General features: G+C 40.5%; 1 protein-coding gene across 15 annotated transcripts in view; it reads right to left on the bottom strand.

Moving 5' to 3' along the window:
* GIT2 (GIT ArfGAP 2) overlaps nt 1-15793 on the bottom strand; it is a 47035-nt gene extending 31242 nt beyond the window's left edge. For 14 of the 15 annotated variants that reach the window (XM_072802863.1, XM_072802867.1, XM_072802873.1 and 11 more), the window contains exons 1-7: nt 15606-15793; nt 11072-11205; nt 9464-9576; nt 8720-8825; nt 6725-6811; nt 6477-6607; nt 4347-4441 (exon numbers count right to left, since the gene is read on the bottom strand). In XM_072802863.1, the coding sequence (XP_072658964.1) occupies nt 4347-4441; nt 6477-6607; nt 6725-6811; nt 8720-8825; nt 9464-9576; nt 11072-11205; nt 15606-15657 (718 nt within the window). In that variant the 5' untranslated portion in view covers nt 15658-15793. Of the gene's footprint in view, nt 1-4346; nt 4442-6476; nt 6608-6724; nt 6812-8719; nt 8826-9463; nt 9577-10040; nt 10166-11071; nt 11210-15605 lie in introns of those variants that run through there. The other variant, XM_072802870.1, reaches the window with a different exon arrangement.
* Between the last annotated feature and the right edge of the window lie 1017 nt (nt 15794-16810).

Below are 16810 nucleotides of genomic sequence, written 5' to 3'. Positions count from 1 at the left end.
AACATCAACAGTCACATGCTCTACCAACTAAACCAGCCAAGTGTCCCATATCCTTGTTGATTTTCTTTTTTCAATTTTATTTATTTATTCATGAGAGTCACAGAGAGGCAGAGACACAGGCAGAGGGAGAAATATGATTTCTCCCCTACAGGGAGCCTGATATATGAGACTTGATCCCAGGACCCCAGGACCACAACCTGAGCCAAAGGCAGAACCTCAACCACTGGTGCTCCTTTTTTGTTGATTTTCTATCTACTAGTTCCTTCTGTTACACTAAATGAAGATGATTGAATATCCAAGAATTGTGGATTTGACCTTTCCTCCTTTTAGTTCTATCAAAATTTGTTGTATTTTGGAACTCTGTTGCTACATGTGTACACATGTGGAATTATTACATCTTCTTGGTAAATTGACTGTTTTATCACCAACTTATGTCCCTCTGTATCCCTACTTAATTTTCCTTGCCCTGAAAGTCTACTTTGTTTGATATTAACATAATCACTTTAGCTTTCATTTACTGTGTTTGCAGGGCTTACCTTTTTATATCTTTCTGCTTTTAACTTACCTCTATCATTATATTTAAAGTGAGTTTCTTATAAACAGCATATAGTTAGGGCTCATTTTTTTGTCTTTTTTTTTTAAGATTATTTATTTATTCATGAGAATACACAGAGAGGAGAGAGAGAGAGGGGGGCAGAGGGAGAAGCAGGCTCCATGCAGGGAGCCCGACGTGGGACTCGATCCCCAGTCTCCAGGATCACGCCCTGAGCTGTAGGCGGCGCTAAACCGCTGAGCCACCTGGGCTGCCCATCAGTTTTTTGTCTTAAATCTGTTCTGACAATCTCTTTTCATTTGGTACATTTAGATCATTAACATAACATTTAACGTAATTATTAACACATTTGGATTTAAGTCCATGATTTTATTATTTAGTTTCTGTTTGGGCCTCAGTTTTTTGTTCCTCTTTCTCTCTTTTTGTCTCTTTTCTGGAATGTTCTGAAGTATCTTTTGATTATTTGAGTAATTTTTAACATTCCATTTTATCTCTAGAGGTTCTGTTCACCTATCATTGCATAGTCTGTTTTTAGTGGTTGTACTACGCATTATAGTATATATATAACCTTTTGGTCTATTTAGAATATTTTGTCATGTTATGAAGAATGCAAAATCCTTACCTCCATATTTCTTTTACCTGCTCCCCTTTTTATGTCATCATTATCAAATGTATCACACTGACATATGTTGAAAACTCCACCAGATGAGTATTTAACTGTCATACATATATCAAAGAATTTAGGAGGGAAACCGTCTATTATACTTATCCAGATATTTATCATTTCAGTTGCTTTTCTTTCACTCCTGAAGTTCCAGATTCCCACTGATATCATTTCCCTTCTATCCAAAGAACTTTTTCGCATTTCTGTTAGAGCAACTAGTTCTCTTCATTTTAAAATGTCTTTATTTTGCCTTCATTCTTGAAGGTTATTTTCACTGGAAGTGGAATTCTAAACTGACAAGTTCTTTTCTTTCAGGACTTTAAAAAGTTGTTCTAGGGCAGCCCAGGTGGCTCAGTGGTTTAGTGCTTGCCTTCAGCCCAGGGCATGGTCCCGGGGTCCCGGGATCAAGTCCCATGTCAGGCTCCCTGCATGGAGCCTGCTTCTCCCTCTGCCTGGCTCTCTGCCTCTCTCTCTCTCTCATTAATAAATAAAAATAAAATCTTAAAAAAAATAAATAAAAAGGTGTTCTACTTTTCATCTCCACTATTTCCAATTAAAATCCACATTCAAAAAATAAAATACGGTAAAATAAAATTCACATTCATTCAAACAATTGACTTTTCATGTTACGTCGTTTTTTTCCTTGGCTGCTTTCAAATGTTTTGTTTTTTCAGCAGTTTGATTTTGATGTGTCTGAGTGAGGATTTCATTGAGTTTATCCCATTTGGGATTCTCTGAGCTACTTAAATCTATAAATCTATTGTCTTTTGCCAAATCTAGAATTTTGAACCCATGTTTCTTCAAATATTTTATCTGTACCAGGCTTTCTGATCTCTTTCTGGGAGTCTGAGGATACAAACATGACATTCTGATATTGTCCCATAGGTCCTTGGGCTCTGTATTCAGTTTCTTTTTCCTCCCACTCTTTTTTCTCTCTTTTGTTCAGACTGGGTAATTTCTAGTGATCTATTTCAATTCACTGACTCTTTTCTTTGTCATCTCCACAATCTGCTCTTAAGCCCATTCAGCAGGCACCTGGGTGGCTCTGTGGTTGAGTGTCTGCCTTTGGCTCAGGTCATGATCCCGGGGTCCTGGGGATCGAGTCCCACATTGGGCTCCCCATGGGAAGTCTGCTTCTCCCCTGCTTCTCTCTCTGCCTATGTCTCTGCTTCTGTCTCTCTCATGAATAAGTGAAAATAAAATCTTAAAAAAAAAAAAAGCCCATTCAGTGAGTCTTAAAATTTTAGTTATTGTGTTTTTCAGTTCAACATCTCTATTTGGTTCTTTTTATGTCTTTTGTTTCTCCATATTTCTATTTGAAAAATACACAGTCTATATTTCTATTTACTTCAAGAACATTCATGCTTAGTTCTTAAAGTATGATGTTACCATCTGCTTTAGTCTTTGATAATTCCAACATCTGTGTCATGTGGGGTTGGTATTTGTTGACTATCTTTTCCCCTGCCACGTCTTTGGGATTTTCCTGGTTCTTCATATGTCAATAATTATAGCTGATATTCTGGATGCTTTGAGAATTTTGTTGTGAGATGCTGAGTCTTCTTTAAATTCTATGGAGAATGTTAATTTTTGTTTTAGCAAACAACTGACCAGGTTAGGTTCTGCCTCCTGGGCCAAGTGGTGAGAGGATAGACAGAAAAATAAAAGCAATCAGGATTCTCCTCCTGCTCTCAGTCAGAGATTTAGGCAGATGTGCCACCACTGCTGCAGCCACAGGATTGCCTAGAGGCTGGGGTGGGGGGAAAAAGGAAGAAGGAGAAAAAAAAAAAAAAAAAGAACCCTAGGGGAATCCTCCAATTCTCTGTCCTGTAGGATCTCATTTACTGCACTGTAGACCAGAAAGAGAAGCCTTCTTTGCACCTGCTATACAGTTCCAGATTTCAGGCTATCACGAAAGCCATATCAGAAGCAAAATAGGACACTAATCACCAGTTTGATGTTACTTTGAGTTCCCTAACACACCATCCAGAGTCCTTAGATAGCTACACTAAATGCTTTTGGTCCAGCTTTTGCTTTTAATTATATTTAGCAGGAAAGAAAAGGTGGGGTGTGCTTACCCCATCTCACTGGGAACTGGAACCACACCAGGGCCTCTTAACTCTACCATACAACTAGGTAAGTGAATCACTGTGTAGGTATATGTGGATATTCTAGTCAGGGATTGGCAAACTTTCTGTAAAGGGCCAGACGGTAAATATTTTTTGCTTTGTAGCCTATGGTCTTTGTTGCAACTACTCAACCTACTCTTTTTTCTTTCCTTTTCTTTCTGTAATCTTTGCACACAATATGGGGCTCAAACTCATAATCCCCAAATTAAGAGTCACATGCTCTACTGACTGAGCTAGCCAGCCCCTCAATCTACTCAGTTTTGCTGCAGTAGTGTGAAAGCAGCCACACAATATGTAAACAAATGGGCATGGCTATCTTGCAACAAAACTTCAATTAAATAAACAAGTGACAGGCTAGATTTGGCCCACTGACCCTGGTTTGCTGACCCCAGTTCTACTTCATAAGTAAAGTTGGCTAATGGCAAAGTTCATTTTGGACTCTTCCATTTCTTGGAAGAATTCTCCAGATAACTACCTAAGTTATTGCTCTGCTCTTCCATTCCTTTTTTTTTTTTTAAAGATTTTATTTATTTATTCATGAGAGATACACAGAGAGAGAGAGAGAGAGAGAGGCAGAGACACAGGCAGAGGGAGAAGCAGGCTCCATGCCAGGAGCCTGACGCGGGACCCGATCCCGGAACTCCAGGATCATGCCCTGGGCTAAAGGCAGGCACTAAACCACTGAGCCACCCGGGCTGCACATGCTCTTCCATTCCTAATCCTGTTATGTGCAAGAACTATGGTGCACATTCAATTTTGGTTGGATTATGCTCTTTGATTGTTGAAATAGTTACTCCTCTGGAGCTAAAGTCTTAAAAACTAAAATTCAAGGAGTTTTGTTCACATATAACTGAAAATGCTAGTTATTTCAAATAAAAAAATCCTTATTTACAATTTTCTCAAGGATACCTTAAAGTAGAGGTCTTGGGTAATAGTGTTCCAACTTGTTTTTCCAGACGCTAACTGATTGAAGGTGTAGAGAGACTGCTATCCTTTCACTCACCTGGTTTCCTGCCACAGAGATAGAAGGCTAGTCTGTCAGTCAGCTCATACTGTATTTCGACAAGGCGTTCCGCCAGTTCATGGTGCCCTCCTTGCCTACCAAGAGAAAACAAAGTACCATTTATATGCCTTACCAGCCACTGGCTCTCAAATGAAAAAGTACAGAGATGTCTTCCAAGACACCTGAGCAATTTACCAAATGTGACTTCTTAGAATAATCAACCTTTTGTGTGAGGTAAATTGTCAAAGTCTACTTTGATTCCCACCTCTATAAACTGTTTTCATAGTCTGAACTACCCCCTCTCCTTTCCTAATTTACATAACAGAATACTTAATAAGGAAACGGAGGACTTATGGGACATATAAAGAATCATTTCATTTAATGAGGTAGAAAATAAAACCAATAAATGATCTAGAGTAGAGGTTCTCAAAAATTAACTAGTGCGCTTTAAAAAAACATGTAGATATCCAGGCCCCAACCGTGGGAATTCTGAATCAGGACAGGACGAGTGTGAATGTCAATTTTGAAGAAGGTCCTTTCCTTAGGGGTTCCTGATGCAGCCAGTCTGATTCCAGATGAGAGTTTAGTAACCACTTCAAGGTCTGTAATTCAGGGAGAGACAGACCAACAGAATGCACAGCTCACACTTGTAGCTAGGTTTACCTGCTTAACTTCAATTTCTATAAGAGAAAACATGAGGTTTGTCTTTCTTAACTCACCAAGTAAATACTTAAGCTGCTTGAAATCCTTTTAGCAACCAGGCATATAAATAAATTATTACACAGAGAGACTATTTTATATGCAAGGTACACATGAGGAAACTCCAAAGTAAGTGACATTTAAGTATCATGTACTGAGGGTTCTCTTCCTCTTAAAAGCTGAAGTCTCATTTCTGCCACTTTCTTTTCCCACCTTTCAAGACACTACAAAATATTCCTCTGACCTACCACACGTTTGATTTCTGAGATACGGATCTCTTTCCCTCATTCTTTTTAAATAGCTGTGAAATCAGGAAGTATACTACAATTGATGGTACATCATCATTTAATCAGCTAAGTTGTTCTTAAGTGGTAGGTGACATAATGACGACCCATATAGTCAGTGGAGTCTCAGATCTAGGAAATACTATATTCCTCAATACCCAAGTTCTTATTATTCCTAGACACACTCTGCTCCATCCAGTAAACTCCTCTGCTGTGCTGAAAATGCCCTGTCCATCCCTCCCTCCTGAACGTAAACTCAATCCTTCTCTTTCACTTGGAATGTCTTAGCTTCTCCTTCACACACCCAAATCCAACCCATTTTTTAAAGACCAACTAAAGTTTCTTACTAACTTAGGTCAAAACGAAGAAACCCTACATATGCCTTTTAAGACCAGTTATCCATTTTGGCAATGAATTCCACATTATCTTGCCTCCTTTAACTCTTTCATGTATTTATGAATCATCTCCTCCATGAGATAATAAATTCTGGGAAGGCACAATTTTGGCATTTCACCCATTTTATCCTCTGCAGAACAGTAGAATGCTTTGCAGTTGATAAAAAATTAATTTGGAAAAAGAAAGATGAGCCATCTTCTACCATTTAAATGATATTCAAGGCTAACATGGATTTTTTTATTTTTCCAGCATTTCACAAAGTTTTTAAAACAAGAAGAAACTTAAGGAATTTTATTGCAAGCACCCAGACATCTGCTACCTAAAACCTATAATTAACATTTTACTATTACTTGTTTAATCGCCTACCTATCTATATAGCTCTGTTTTTTAAGTTCAAGCAATGACTAAACATATTAAGAAACTGAGGAGTGGGTTTTGCAATTCTTGATACTTGCTTTGGACTATGGCTCAAATACCATTGCATTAGAAGTCATTTGAAAGACTGGAAGCTAAGCACACTGGAAGCTAAGCACATTAGCTAAGCTAATGGTTCTATCTCCTCCAACTCTGCCAGGCTCTGAGCTCTTATGTATTTGAAATGCCTTCATCTGTAAAATAATGGGAGATGTATATCCTTAACTTAAAGGGGTTAAATGTTAATCATACACAATTTAGCCACCAACAATGAATAATACCCAACATAAATAATCCCTAACCAAAGATGCAGTGACAAGAAATCTAGGTCTCTCACCTTGCATAATCCACAGGAGTTTTTCCACTAGAATCCTGTGTGCCTGGGTCTGCTCCATATACTGCCAATAATTCTGCCTGTAAAATCTGCCCTGCTTTGGAGGCGACGTGGAGTGGGGTGTTTCCTTTTTCCTGAGAAATATTAATAAAAAGTAGATTAACAAGCAAATTAAATAAAACTAAAGGCTACAACAAACACAACCCACTTAGTTTCAATTTAGTATCTGAATCAATTCATGCTTTTCTCACAGGGTGAAAGAAGTTGGCTTGTGCTCCTAAAGATAACAGCCTCAAACAGGTTTCAAGATTCCCTGTTCTCACGCTTGAATGAAGTTGCTGAAAAACACACAAATCAAAAAAGTATTTGTTAAAAGTGTAAAGAATGGTATACTATAGCAGCTGGCAGATCATTTTAATATACATTATATTAGTGATAATCAGTTATTTAGCTCAGTAAGCCTCTCCCTTGCTGGTCACAACCACTCCAGAGCTCTAAGGTGGGGCCAGGTCCATTTTACTGATAAGGAAATAAGGATGGGAAGGCTGATTTGCCCAAATGCACAATCTAAGTGGTACAATCAGACCTGAAGTGAAAGGGGGTATGAGAAGATAGGTGAACACAGCTCTGAAGTCTCAAAGACCTGAAGTTAAAACCATATACCCTTCAAGTTGTGTGACCTTGTGGAAGTTCTTTAAACAATCTGAACCTTAGTTTTCTCAGCTCTAAAATGGTGAAAACAATGCCACTTATTCAAGGATTACTGTAAGGAGTCAATGATATAACAAAATGCTCAGCATGGAGCCTGGTATACAGGAAACACTCAAAGAATACAACTGCTGTTATTATAATCATTATTATTTGTTGTTGTTATTTAACCTAGGGCTTTAGGGCTGCGTACCCCATGCTGTAAACTACTGGATTCTGCTTTATAGCACACCCTCTTCATAACAACATTCTTGGCCTTGTATACAATACTTTAACAAAATCTTTCAGGCTGGGAAATAGGCCTGGTGTATACCAAATTCTGTACCACTGCAGAAAAGCTCTTAAACATGCAGAAGATTAGCTGCTTTTTTCAAGTCTAACCTAGAATTGTCTAAAATGCAATAACCCTTATTATAAAAATGCAGAAGTCTACTCCAGCATCTATATCCACACCTTATTTTTACAATTAATGTATTTAATATTCTTAAGTTGTGGTAAAAACCCCATGCCAAGCTTATTAACGGAAGTAACAGTTATATATGTTTTCTATGCAAAGTTTAAAATTCCTTTTTTTTTTTTTTGCCAAGTTTAAAATTCTGATTGCAAGTGTCCAAGCTCTGTGCGAACATTTCCTAAAAGCAGTGCTTTGAAAATAAAAATGCATGTTTCTCATGGCATCTCTCAAAATCATGCAAAGGCCCACATAAAGAAAACCATCTACTCATTTTACAAGTATAATAAAGAATCATAAGCACTACAGCTTTCAGTCATCCTGCTTCCTGAAGATCCTACTCAGTATGCAACCCAGAAACCTAAAGAGGTCCCTCGAACTTTCTAGTCCCTTCTAGAAACAAACTCAAGGGATGGTTCCTATTTTAAAGTTAAATGAAAAACTTTTAGGGATACAATTTTAGGGGTGTCTGGGTGGCTCAGTTGGTTAAGCGTCTGTCTTCGGCTCAGGTCATGATCCCAGGGTCCTGGGATCAATTCAGTGGGGAGTCTGCTTCTCCCTCTCCCTCTCTCTCTGCCCCTCCACCTGCTCGTGCTCACCTTCCCTCTCTTTTTTAAAAAAGATTTTAATTATTTGAGATAAAGATTTTATTTATTTATTTGAGAGACAGAGAGATAGTGAAAGAGAGAACATGAGCAGTCGGGAGAGGGAGAAGCAGGTTCCCTGCGGGGTTCAATCAGAGGATCCTGGGGGCCATATCCTGAATTGAAGGTAGGTGCTCAACCAACTGAGCCACCCAGGTGCCTCAAGAAATATAATTTCAAAACCATTTCTGAAAAACATAAATAATTTTCTAGATACATACTTATTTTTCCTTGTACCTCCTTGTACCTCCACTAACATAGAATGGCTGCCATTTGAACTAAAATTAAAGATGTAACCAACTGCAAAAAAGGTTGTTATTAATTATTTAGAGTACAGAAAGTTTCTGTTTTGTTTTTCTTTTCTTCCTCTTTAAGTTTTTTTCAAACAAAACAATATATCATTTGATCCAGCAGTTTTAGGGATTTTAAAAAGCGTGACCCACCTTGCTAAGATCTTTGGCAGTCATACTGTCATCATCCCGGCAAGGCAAGCGATGGACAAATGCTAACATCTGATATTTGGCTCTGATGAATTCTGCTTTATTAGGACTGATTACCACCCAGAAAAAAAAGAAAGAAAGAAAGCTGCTTACTTGCAGTTCAGATGCAACATTTCCCATTCTTTAGGCCGTAAAAAGAAAAGGAAGTGACCCATATCCCCTACTAGAGAAGAAAATGAATGACACTGAAATAAGTTCCAGCAGGAGTTTAAGACCTGAAGTCTCAAAACATCAATTAGTCATTCTAAAGGCCAGGACTGCAGAATACTTGCTTTTTAGAGCTTCTCTCTTTGTAATTTTCTTAACTGACCTACAGCCTTGTGAGGAAGCAGCATTGTATCCCATCCTATAGGTGAGGCATCAGGCAGACCAGAGCCCAGAATGGAGATTTTTGGTCTGATTGCCTCTTGTTTGAGCACCTAAGCTTAAATCAGATTACATTAACAGTCTCTGAGCATTAGTGTCAAACTGGAGAAGCCACTGACTTGTGCTGTACAACCATGCAAAAGAGATGGTCCTGTGCCTGGCCTTGTTCTGCATTCCTAAGAGCAGAGAGCTCAATGCACAATTGGGGTGTAACCACCTCCTGTGCTGCCCTTGTGGGGGCTGGTCCAAAGTAGCTGCACTCCTTTTAGTGGGCCCCAAGTGTTATGAAGAAATAAAAGTATTTATAAACATTCCACTCACTGTACTTTATCCTGTGGATTAGCTTTACGTCTTCCGCTCATAATAGAGGCAGGGTCCAGCAAAGAATGTTCCCATATAGAATTAGCACCATTATTATACAAAGTTTCAACCATCTAAAAACCAAGCAGTATAAAATCATATTTTAATTTCTTTCCACAAATATTCACTGGAAATTACAGTGACTGAACTGGGAAAACCAAGACCCACTGCACGGCGAGGATGTCTTACAAATCATTGCTTTCTGATTCTAGAATGAGAAAGATGAACCTATATGCAGGATTCAGGTCTGACCAGGAAGATGGCTAAGTACCTAAAAGAGTTTGATTAGATTATTCTTACAGATTATGAAGGAAGAGCACTCTGACACTTTGGGGTAAGCCTGATTATCCAAATACTATTTTCAAGATTCTTAACCCATGTACTGTCTAGACTTTCCATCTAATATTTTTCTTTAAATCTACTCATTAAAAAAACAAAAAACAAAAAAACTTTTACTAGCAATTATGGCTTGATGTGCTAGTTAAAGTTTTCCAATACACAGTAAAATAATGCAACCATTAAAATAAATATGTATTACCTACATCTGTCTTTTGAGTACCACTGGTGGTTCATGTGCCATACTTTCAGAATTGTTCTTTTAGGGTCAAGCCTGGCATTTTAAACTACTCATCTCCGGACTTTCTTCAGGCCCTATAATGAAATCTGTAAACAAAGACCTGAGAGCAGTAAATACCCACTTTCACATGAGAATGAGTTGTTAGAAACTTCTGAGTAAAAGTTATTAATAAACCATATTTCCCAATTTCATTTCAAAGCATGAATCCTGACCCAACCCCATCTGTGTTTCTGCATTAGTGGAGACACTGTCACATCAGAGACCCAAACCCACTTGTTTTAGTCCCCTTGGCTTATACAGGCAAGTTTAAGAGACACATTGTGCAGCTGCCACAGATTTAGTAAAATATGTACTCAAGACAAATGAAGGCGAAACACATGCTTAATTCTGACTTCCAAATAAAACTTGAAGAATGTGCACCCCAAAATAGAAGTACAGGTGACATGACATTCAACCCCAAATAAAACAAAGACCTCACTTAACACTTAGCAGTGTAAGGCATTCAATCGAAACATGTTAACTCAATATCCTCTTTAACCTGTAACAAGAACTTCAAGAAAACTTAAATCAGATGTTTCAGGAATTTTAGAGGAATCTCAGTCCATGCTTCCATCAAAGCAGGAAATGTAAGGAAAAGCCTGAGACTGTAGCTTTCAGAAACATTTATTGTGGTATACAGAAAAGATGGACTATTTAAAAATAATTTCTGGTGACAGTCCAGAAAGTGAGCAGTAAAATGCTACCAATAAATTTTAACAATTATTTTTGTATCTATAATTAAGATTTTGGCACAAGATTTATTTGTTAGGAGGGGGATAAAAAAAGCTCAAATGACAAATTCAGTTCTTACATACAGCATTAATAGGCATAGCACCTCTATTCAGCTGATTGAAACATTTTTATAAGATTTAAGGAGTAGGAGAAATTTTAGTTCCTAAAACTATGAGCCCGAAGAGCTCAAATTACAAACTGTGAGAATTCTTAGTCTTTACCTGCAGCAACGTGGGAGGCCACGGTGTGTGTTTAAGATGCCTTACTTGAGAGATGTGGCGCCCTAGGCTCCGATGGACACTGCAGCACTCGTCACATATAAAAGTTCCCCTATTTACTGATGCCCAGGAAGGATCTGGAAAGAAGAATGACATCTCAATGGCGAGGATACCAGGTGGCTGCTATACTGCCAGATGGCCAAAGATGACTGAGGTTTGGTTTTTCAGAAAAACGAGACATTTCTGTTGTTTTATTTTTATTTTTATTTTTTTATTTCTGTTGTTTTAGAATGCTAGTCAACACACAAAGCTGGTGAGCCTGTCTGATGTTACCACCTATCTTGGCTGATCGAGTACATTAATTGAGACTAAATACATGAGCTGAAGCCCTAAATAACCAGTTGTCTCCTTCTGGTACAGGGCTACAGTCTGTAGACCTAATATAATCTACCATCTCAGAGACAGGCTTCTTCACTCAACATAAGACAAACTGAGAGGGTACAGGTGAATCATTTCAAATCCATCTCCACAAACAGCAAGATAACATAACCATGTCAGTGAAAAATCCACATAGCATTATCTGAAGTAAATGGTGCAGAGACTGTAACCCTAATCTACTGCCATATCTCTGCCTGGCTCTGGGCTCAGCAGAAAGCTGCAAGCAACACAACAGTAAAACTGTTGGCTGTGGTGGCTTGGAGGACACACTGAGGAACCTGGCCTTCTCTGCTAGGAAATGTTCTATGACATCCATTAGTCATTTCAAATAAACTGCTAAGTTCTACCTTGCAACTGATCTGAAAGAACAGAAGTGGGAACAACAGCAACCTCAAAGAGGTAAAGATGTAAAATAAAAGTGAGTAATATTTTTGGTGCATGTACAATACGTTTTCCCACCAAGTCTCATGGAGCTTTAGCAGACATCCTTTGAGACAAGACATAATTCGTAGTTGGTAAGCAGTGAGAATAATCCACACTGGGCAAGTAAACTGAACACATACTTAGAAACCCCAGATTTCGTCAGACTCACAATGGGGTGACAATAGGTGCCACTCAAGCTGCTTGGTCTAAGAGTTATATTTAAAAATTATTCAATGTCCACAAAAATCTCTAAAATGCATGTACACCATCTTTACCATTTTTAACAGTTTATTCAAATCCTTTCCAACCATATAATGAAAAGTTAGGAGATTTCAATCAGAGACAAATCCTGGGAGTCAGAGGGTGTGGTGGTTGAGAGGGTGGCTCTGGAGACAAGCAGTCCAGGGTTGGAACCCTAACTCTGCCACTTCTCGCACAATGATCTCAGACAAGTTATATGAGTATCCTCTCACTATGGATCGAATGGGAATAATAGTATATGTCAGAGTAGGGGGGCACATAAAGGGTAAAACTCCTTGCATATAGTAAGTACTCAGTAATGTGAGCTGTTATAACTATTCTAAATTATTTCCTAAGTACCATTCAGATATTTTCAAGGGCTCGCTGAAATTCTCGATAACTGAAAAAGTTTTTAATTTCTTAAAATTTATTCATGAGAGACACAGAGAGGCAGAGGCATAGGCACAGGGACAGGGAGAAGCAGGCTTCTTGTGGAGAACCCGATGCAGGACCTGATCCCAGGACCCTGGGATCATGACCTGAGCTAAAGGGAGATGCTCAACCACTGAGCCACCCAGGCATCCCTGAAAAAGTTTCTGATTGTCAATACTTAAAACATCAAATGATTCAGGTGAACTATTACTACAGTGAAAAATCTCAAGCGGAGTTTTCAGGTAGTTTTTTTGTTTTTTGTTTTTTTTTTTTTTTTTTTTTTTTTAGTTTTCAGGTAGTTGAGTTCAGAGAACGAGCTATTTAAAATGAATGAGGTTTGGGGCACCTCAGTGGCTTAGCTGGTCAAGTGATTGACTCTTGATTTTGGCTCAGGTCATGATCTCAGAGTCATGAGATCAGTCTCCACACTCAGCACAGACTCCGCTTGGGATTGTCTCTCATCTCCTTCTGCAAGTGTGCAGGAGTATGTGAGTGCACACTAGCTGTCTTTCTCTCTATATATAAAATAAAAATTAATTCCAAATGAATTAAAGTCATTAAAAAAGAAAAGTATTTGCTAAAATGTGGTTATGGCTAAAGGTTTGCCCTGAAATAAAAGAGAAAATAATTCATTGTAAGTATAACTCCGTCAATACTACTATGCTATTCGGAAATGCAAAGATTGGAAACAAGAAGATGAAAGATCCCTACAAAGATATGTAAATACACTGCTTTTTGTAGTCTGATACCCATACTACTACTTAAAAAAAAAAAAAAAAGACGATTTTGAAGCATAGCTTTGGTTTTCACCTATCATTCAGAGGATTCACAGTGTTCCTGGAGAAAATTAAATAGTAATTAGACAACAAGGATGTAATGCACATTAAGTGACGTTCTCAGTCGCTTTAATATCATGGATCAGAATCTCATGGAAAAAATATCAAAATGTTCACAACAAAGTAAAATCAAAATTGAGTTCATAGGAATGATGCTGGGTGAAACCTTTCCAGATTACCTAAATGCTCTATGCTGGGGCTTCTTCCTTGGGCTTCAGAAATGTCTATGGCCCCATTAAGAAATTAGAAGTTCTGTGTAAAAGAGTGATTGATTACATGTGCATTTTCTGGGGAAAAGGCCTCAGCAGTCATCAGAATCTTTAAAGGAACTCCTAAAAGAAAGAGGTAACTGATTGGGGCTCTGCAGAAAAGGCAGCACAAATTCCTAGCTGCTCAAGTTCACACAACATTTCAAGGTAGCCTAATTATATTCAAAACAGGAAGGAAGTGACTCAAGTCTCTGTAGATTAGGCACTTGAGACAACACCGAAAAAGATACAATGGAAGAGAAATGTTCTGAATTATGCACGAAATGCTGCAGAACGGCATGACACTTATTAGTCTGGCAATGGAGAAGCTGTTTTCGTTCGTCCGCATCACCTAATGAGTAAAGAATACACATTCCAAGAGGAAGTCTGAATCTAGACTCATGTGAAACAAACACATCACAGAAAGCTCAACTGAAAACAAGAAAATAAGGAAGTGGAACAAATAACATTTTCAGAGAATACAATGGAGTCTGTAATAACCCACACTAACTTGGTTCTCTTTTTCAACTCATCTACACCCCCCCACCCCCCCTCCCAATCTGCAAAGGAAACTGGTAACCCCACTTGCACTACACAGGCCATGAAAGAACCACACAAGGTCTGACTTGCCACAGTACTATTTAAAATCCGTCTCTACTGCCATATAACAAGATGGAAGTTCAGAACAGTTGCAAAAAAAAAAAACCCTGTTTTTTTCAACGATTTCTTTAGGATTGTTAACTGGGAGCTACTGTAACCAATGGGGCCATCTTACCTTTGAATTACTTCCAATTTCAAAGCAGGTTAATCCAGGCACCAAGAATAGCATAGAGACCTGTCAACTCAGTTTCAATTGCTAAGAGGGATCTACACTCTAAAGCTGAAAACCCTAAGCCCCTCATGCAAGTGAAGAATGATTTTGGCCTTTCCACGCGCCCACCTGTCTAGCCTGCCTGAATGCCCAAATGCACCTATTTGCTAGCGATTTTGTTTTGTATGTTGCAATTAATGTATGATGTTGAACCTCAAGTCTGTCTTTAAGGACCACAAAGGTTCTGTACTAAACAATGCAATACAAAAAGAAAGAAGAGAAGAGAAGAGAAGAGAAAAAAAGAAAAAGAAAAGGAACGAACGTAGATGAGATGATCCCAAGAATATTCATGGACTCTTCTTACCACTGAATGTGGTTCTCCCAATGCTGGCCGTCGGAAAAATGAGGAAACTAAGGCTGGGCCAAAGGAAATCACCAGCCCAAGGTCACCCACAGAGAAAACCCTGTTTGAACCCGGGCCGCTCGGATCCCCAAACTCCAGACACGCACCGCCTCCCAAGCAAGCGCCGGTTGAGCTTGCAGGACCCCGACCTCCTGGAGATCGTCCCCGGTGGAGGTGGAGCGGGCGCCGGGATGTTAGGGGCAGGAAGTCAGCCCTGGGGGTCCCCTCCCCCGGGGACTATCGGTGGACGGAAGCGGCGAGCGCGCCCACCCCGGGCAGGGCCCCCTCGCGGGCCGGGGCCGGGGCCGGGGCCGGGGCCGGGGCCGGGGGCCGCGCGGGGAGGAGGGGAACACCTGCAGCGTCTGGGGGCCGCGGCCGGGAGGACGCCCGCGTTCCACTTGTGTAATCGGCCCTCCTGCGGATTGCCCAAGCCCCTTCCTGTTGGGGAAGCGGCCCCGACCCCGCAGCCTCCCCGCCCGGCCTGGGACCGAGCGGGCGAGAGGGGAGGTGAGGGGCGGGAGGGCGGCGGCCCCCGTGCCCGCCCGGCTCAGACAGGCCCGGCAGGGGGCCGCCCCAGGTCCTCCTCCTCGCGACCCCGGGGGGTGGGGGTCGGACGCAGGGGCCCGCCCGACCCGAGGGGGCGGCCCCGGGGCAGGGGTCCCTCCGAGCCGAGCGGAGGGAAGCGGGCCCAGCCGGTGCGACTCACCCGGCCCGCTGCAGTCAGCGCACACCTCGCTGCTCCGAAGCCGCTTGGACATGGCTCCCGCCTCCCACCTGCCGGGAATCAGGGTCCCCGGGACAGTGAAGGCGGCGGCGGCGGCGCTTCCGCTCTAACGGGTCCCCGCGGCGGCGCAGGCGGCGGCGCCTCTCCCCTCAGCGCCTCGCAGCCGCGGCGCAGCGCGCACGCGCGGGGAGGCGCCCTTTGCCGACAGGCAGATCATGTGACCGGAAAGGGCACGCTACCTTGCCGCCATCTTGAGTGAGGGCAGATATGTGCCCCCGCATCTTCTGCCCTGTTTATGCGTATTTTCTTGATTTTGAGTTTCTCTCTCTGTCTCTTTGCAAGTCCCAGTACTGATTAATACGAGGGGAAGCAGCAAAATCTAATGGCCAGGGTTTTGCAGCCACAAGTTTCCTGAGGCAATCAATAGTCAAGTGACTTGGTATAACTGGTCAAATTCATTCGCTTGCCCAGTATTTATTGAGCATCTACTGTATTCCACAGACTGTTCCAGGCGCAAGAGAAATAACAGCAAAGAAGACAAAATTTTTTTCTTATGACGCTTACATTCTGCTGTGGTAGATCTACAATAAAATAAAATAAGCAACAGTAGGTGTTTCTTTGGCTGCAGTTTTCGACTCATGTGCAAGATGGAACGGATGTGTTATCTGCCTCTAGTCCACGATTTTTTTGGCTTGTCTTGCTACATAAGAATGATTTTTACATTTATAAAGGGTTGTAAAGAAGAAAAAGGAGAAGAGGAAGTGGATGAAGAATAGCTGAAAAAAAAAACTCATATGTGTTTTGTTTTGTTTTTTTTTCCAAAAAGCTAAATATTTACTACCCAGCTAAGGACAAGTGGGATAATTTACAGAAAAATAAGGTGTGCCGCCCCATAGTAAATACTCAGTAATAGTAGCTCACACTATTATTGGTATTTGGTATTACGATTATTTTCTAATCACAACTTTTTGCTTTTGAGAATAAGAATAGATAATCTACAGTGATCCACAGGTTGGAGTGAGATAAACACACGAGATCAATTTAATCAGTGTGAAGGAGAGAAGACATGTGACCCTAATACTAATGAATATTTATTGCATGTATTATATGTAAACGCAGCCATGATCTCCATTCAGCAAATACTGGATGCCTTTTAAGGGCCAGGCACTCCTTTGACTTTAGATACT

Source organism: Canis lupus, chromosome 27 (genome assembly GCF_048164855.1).
Source record: "Canis lupus baileyi chromosome 27, mCanLup2.hap1, whole genome shotgun sequence".
Lineage (NCBI taxonomy): Eukaryota > Metazoa > Chordata > Mammalia > Carnivora > Canidae > Canis > Canis lupus.
The sequence above is the reverse complement of the archived record's forward strand: the minus strand, read 5'-3'. Positions and strand labels throughout refer to the sequence as shown.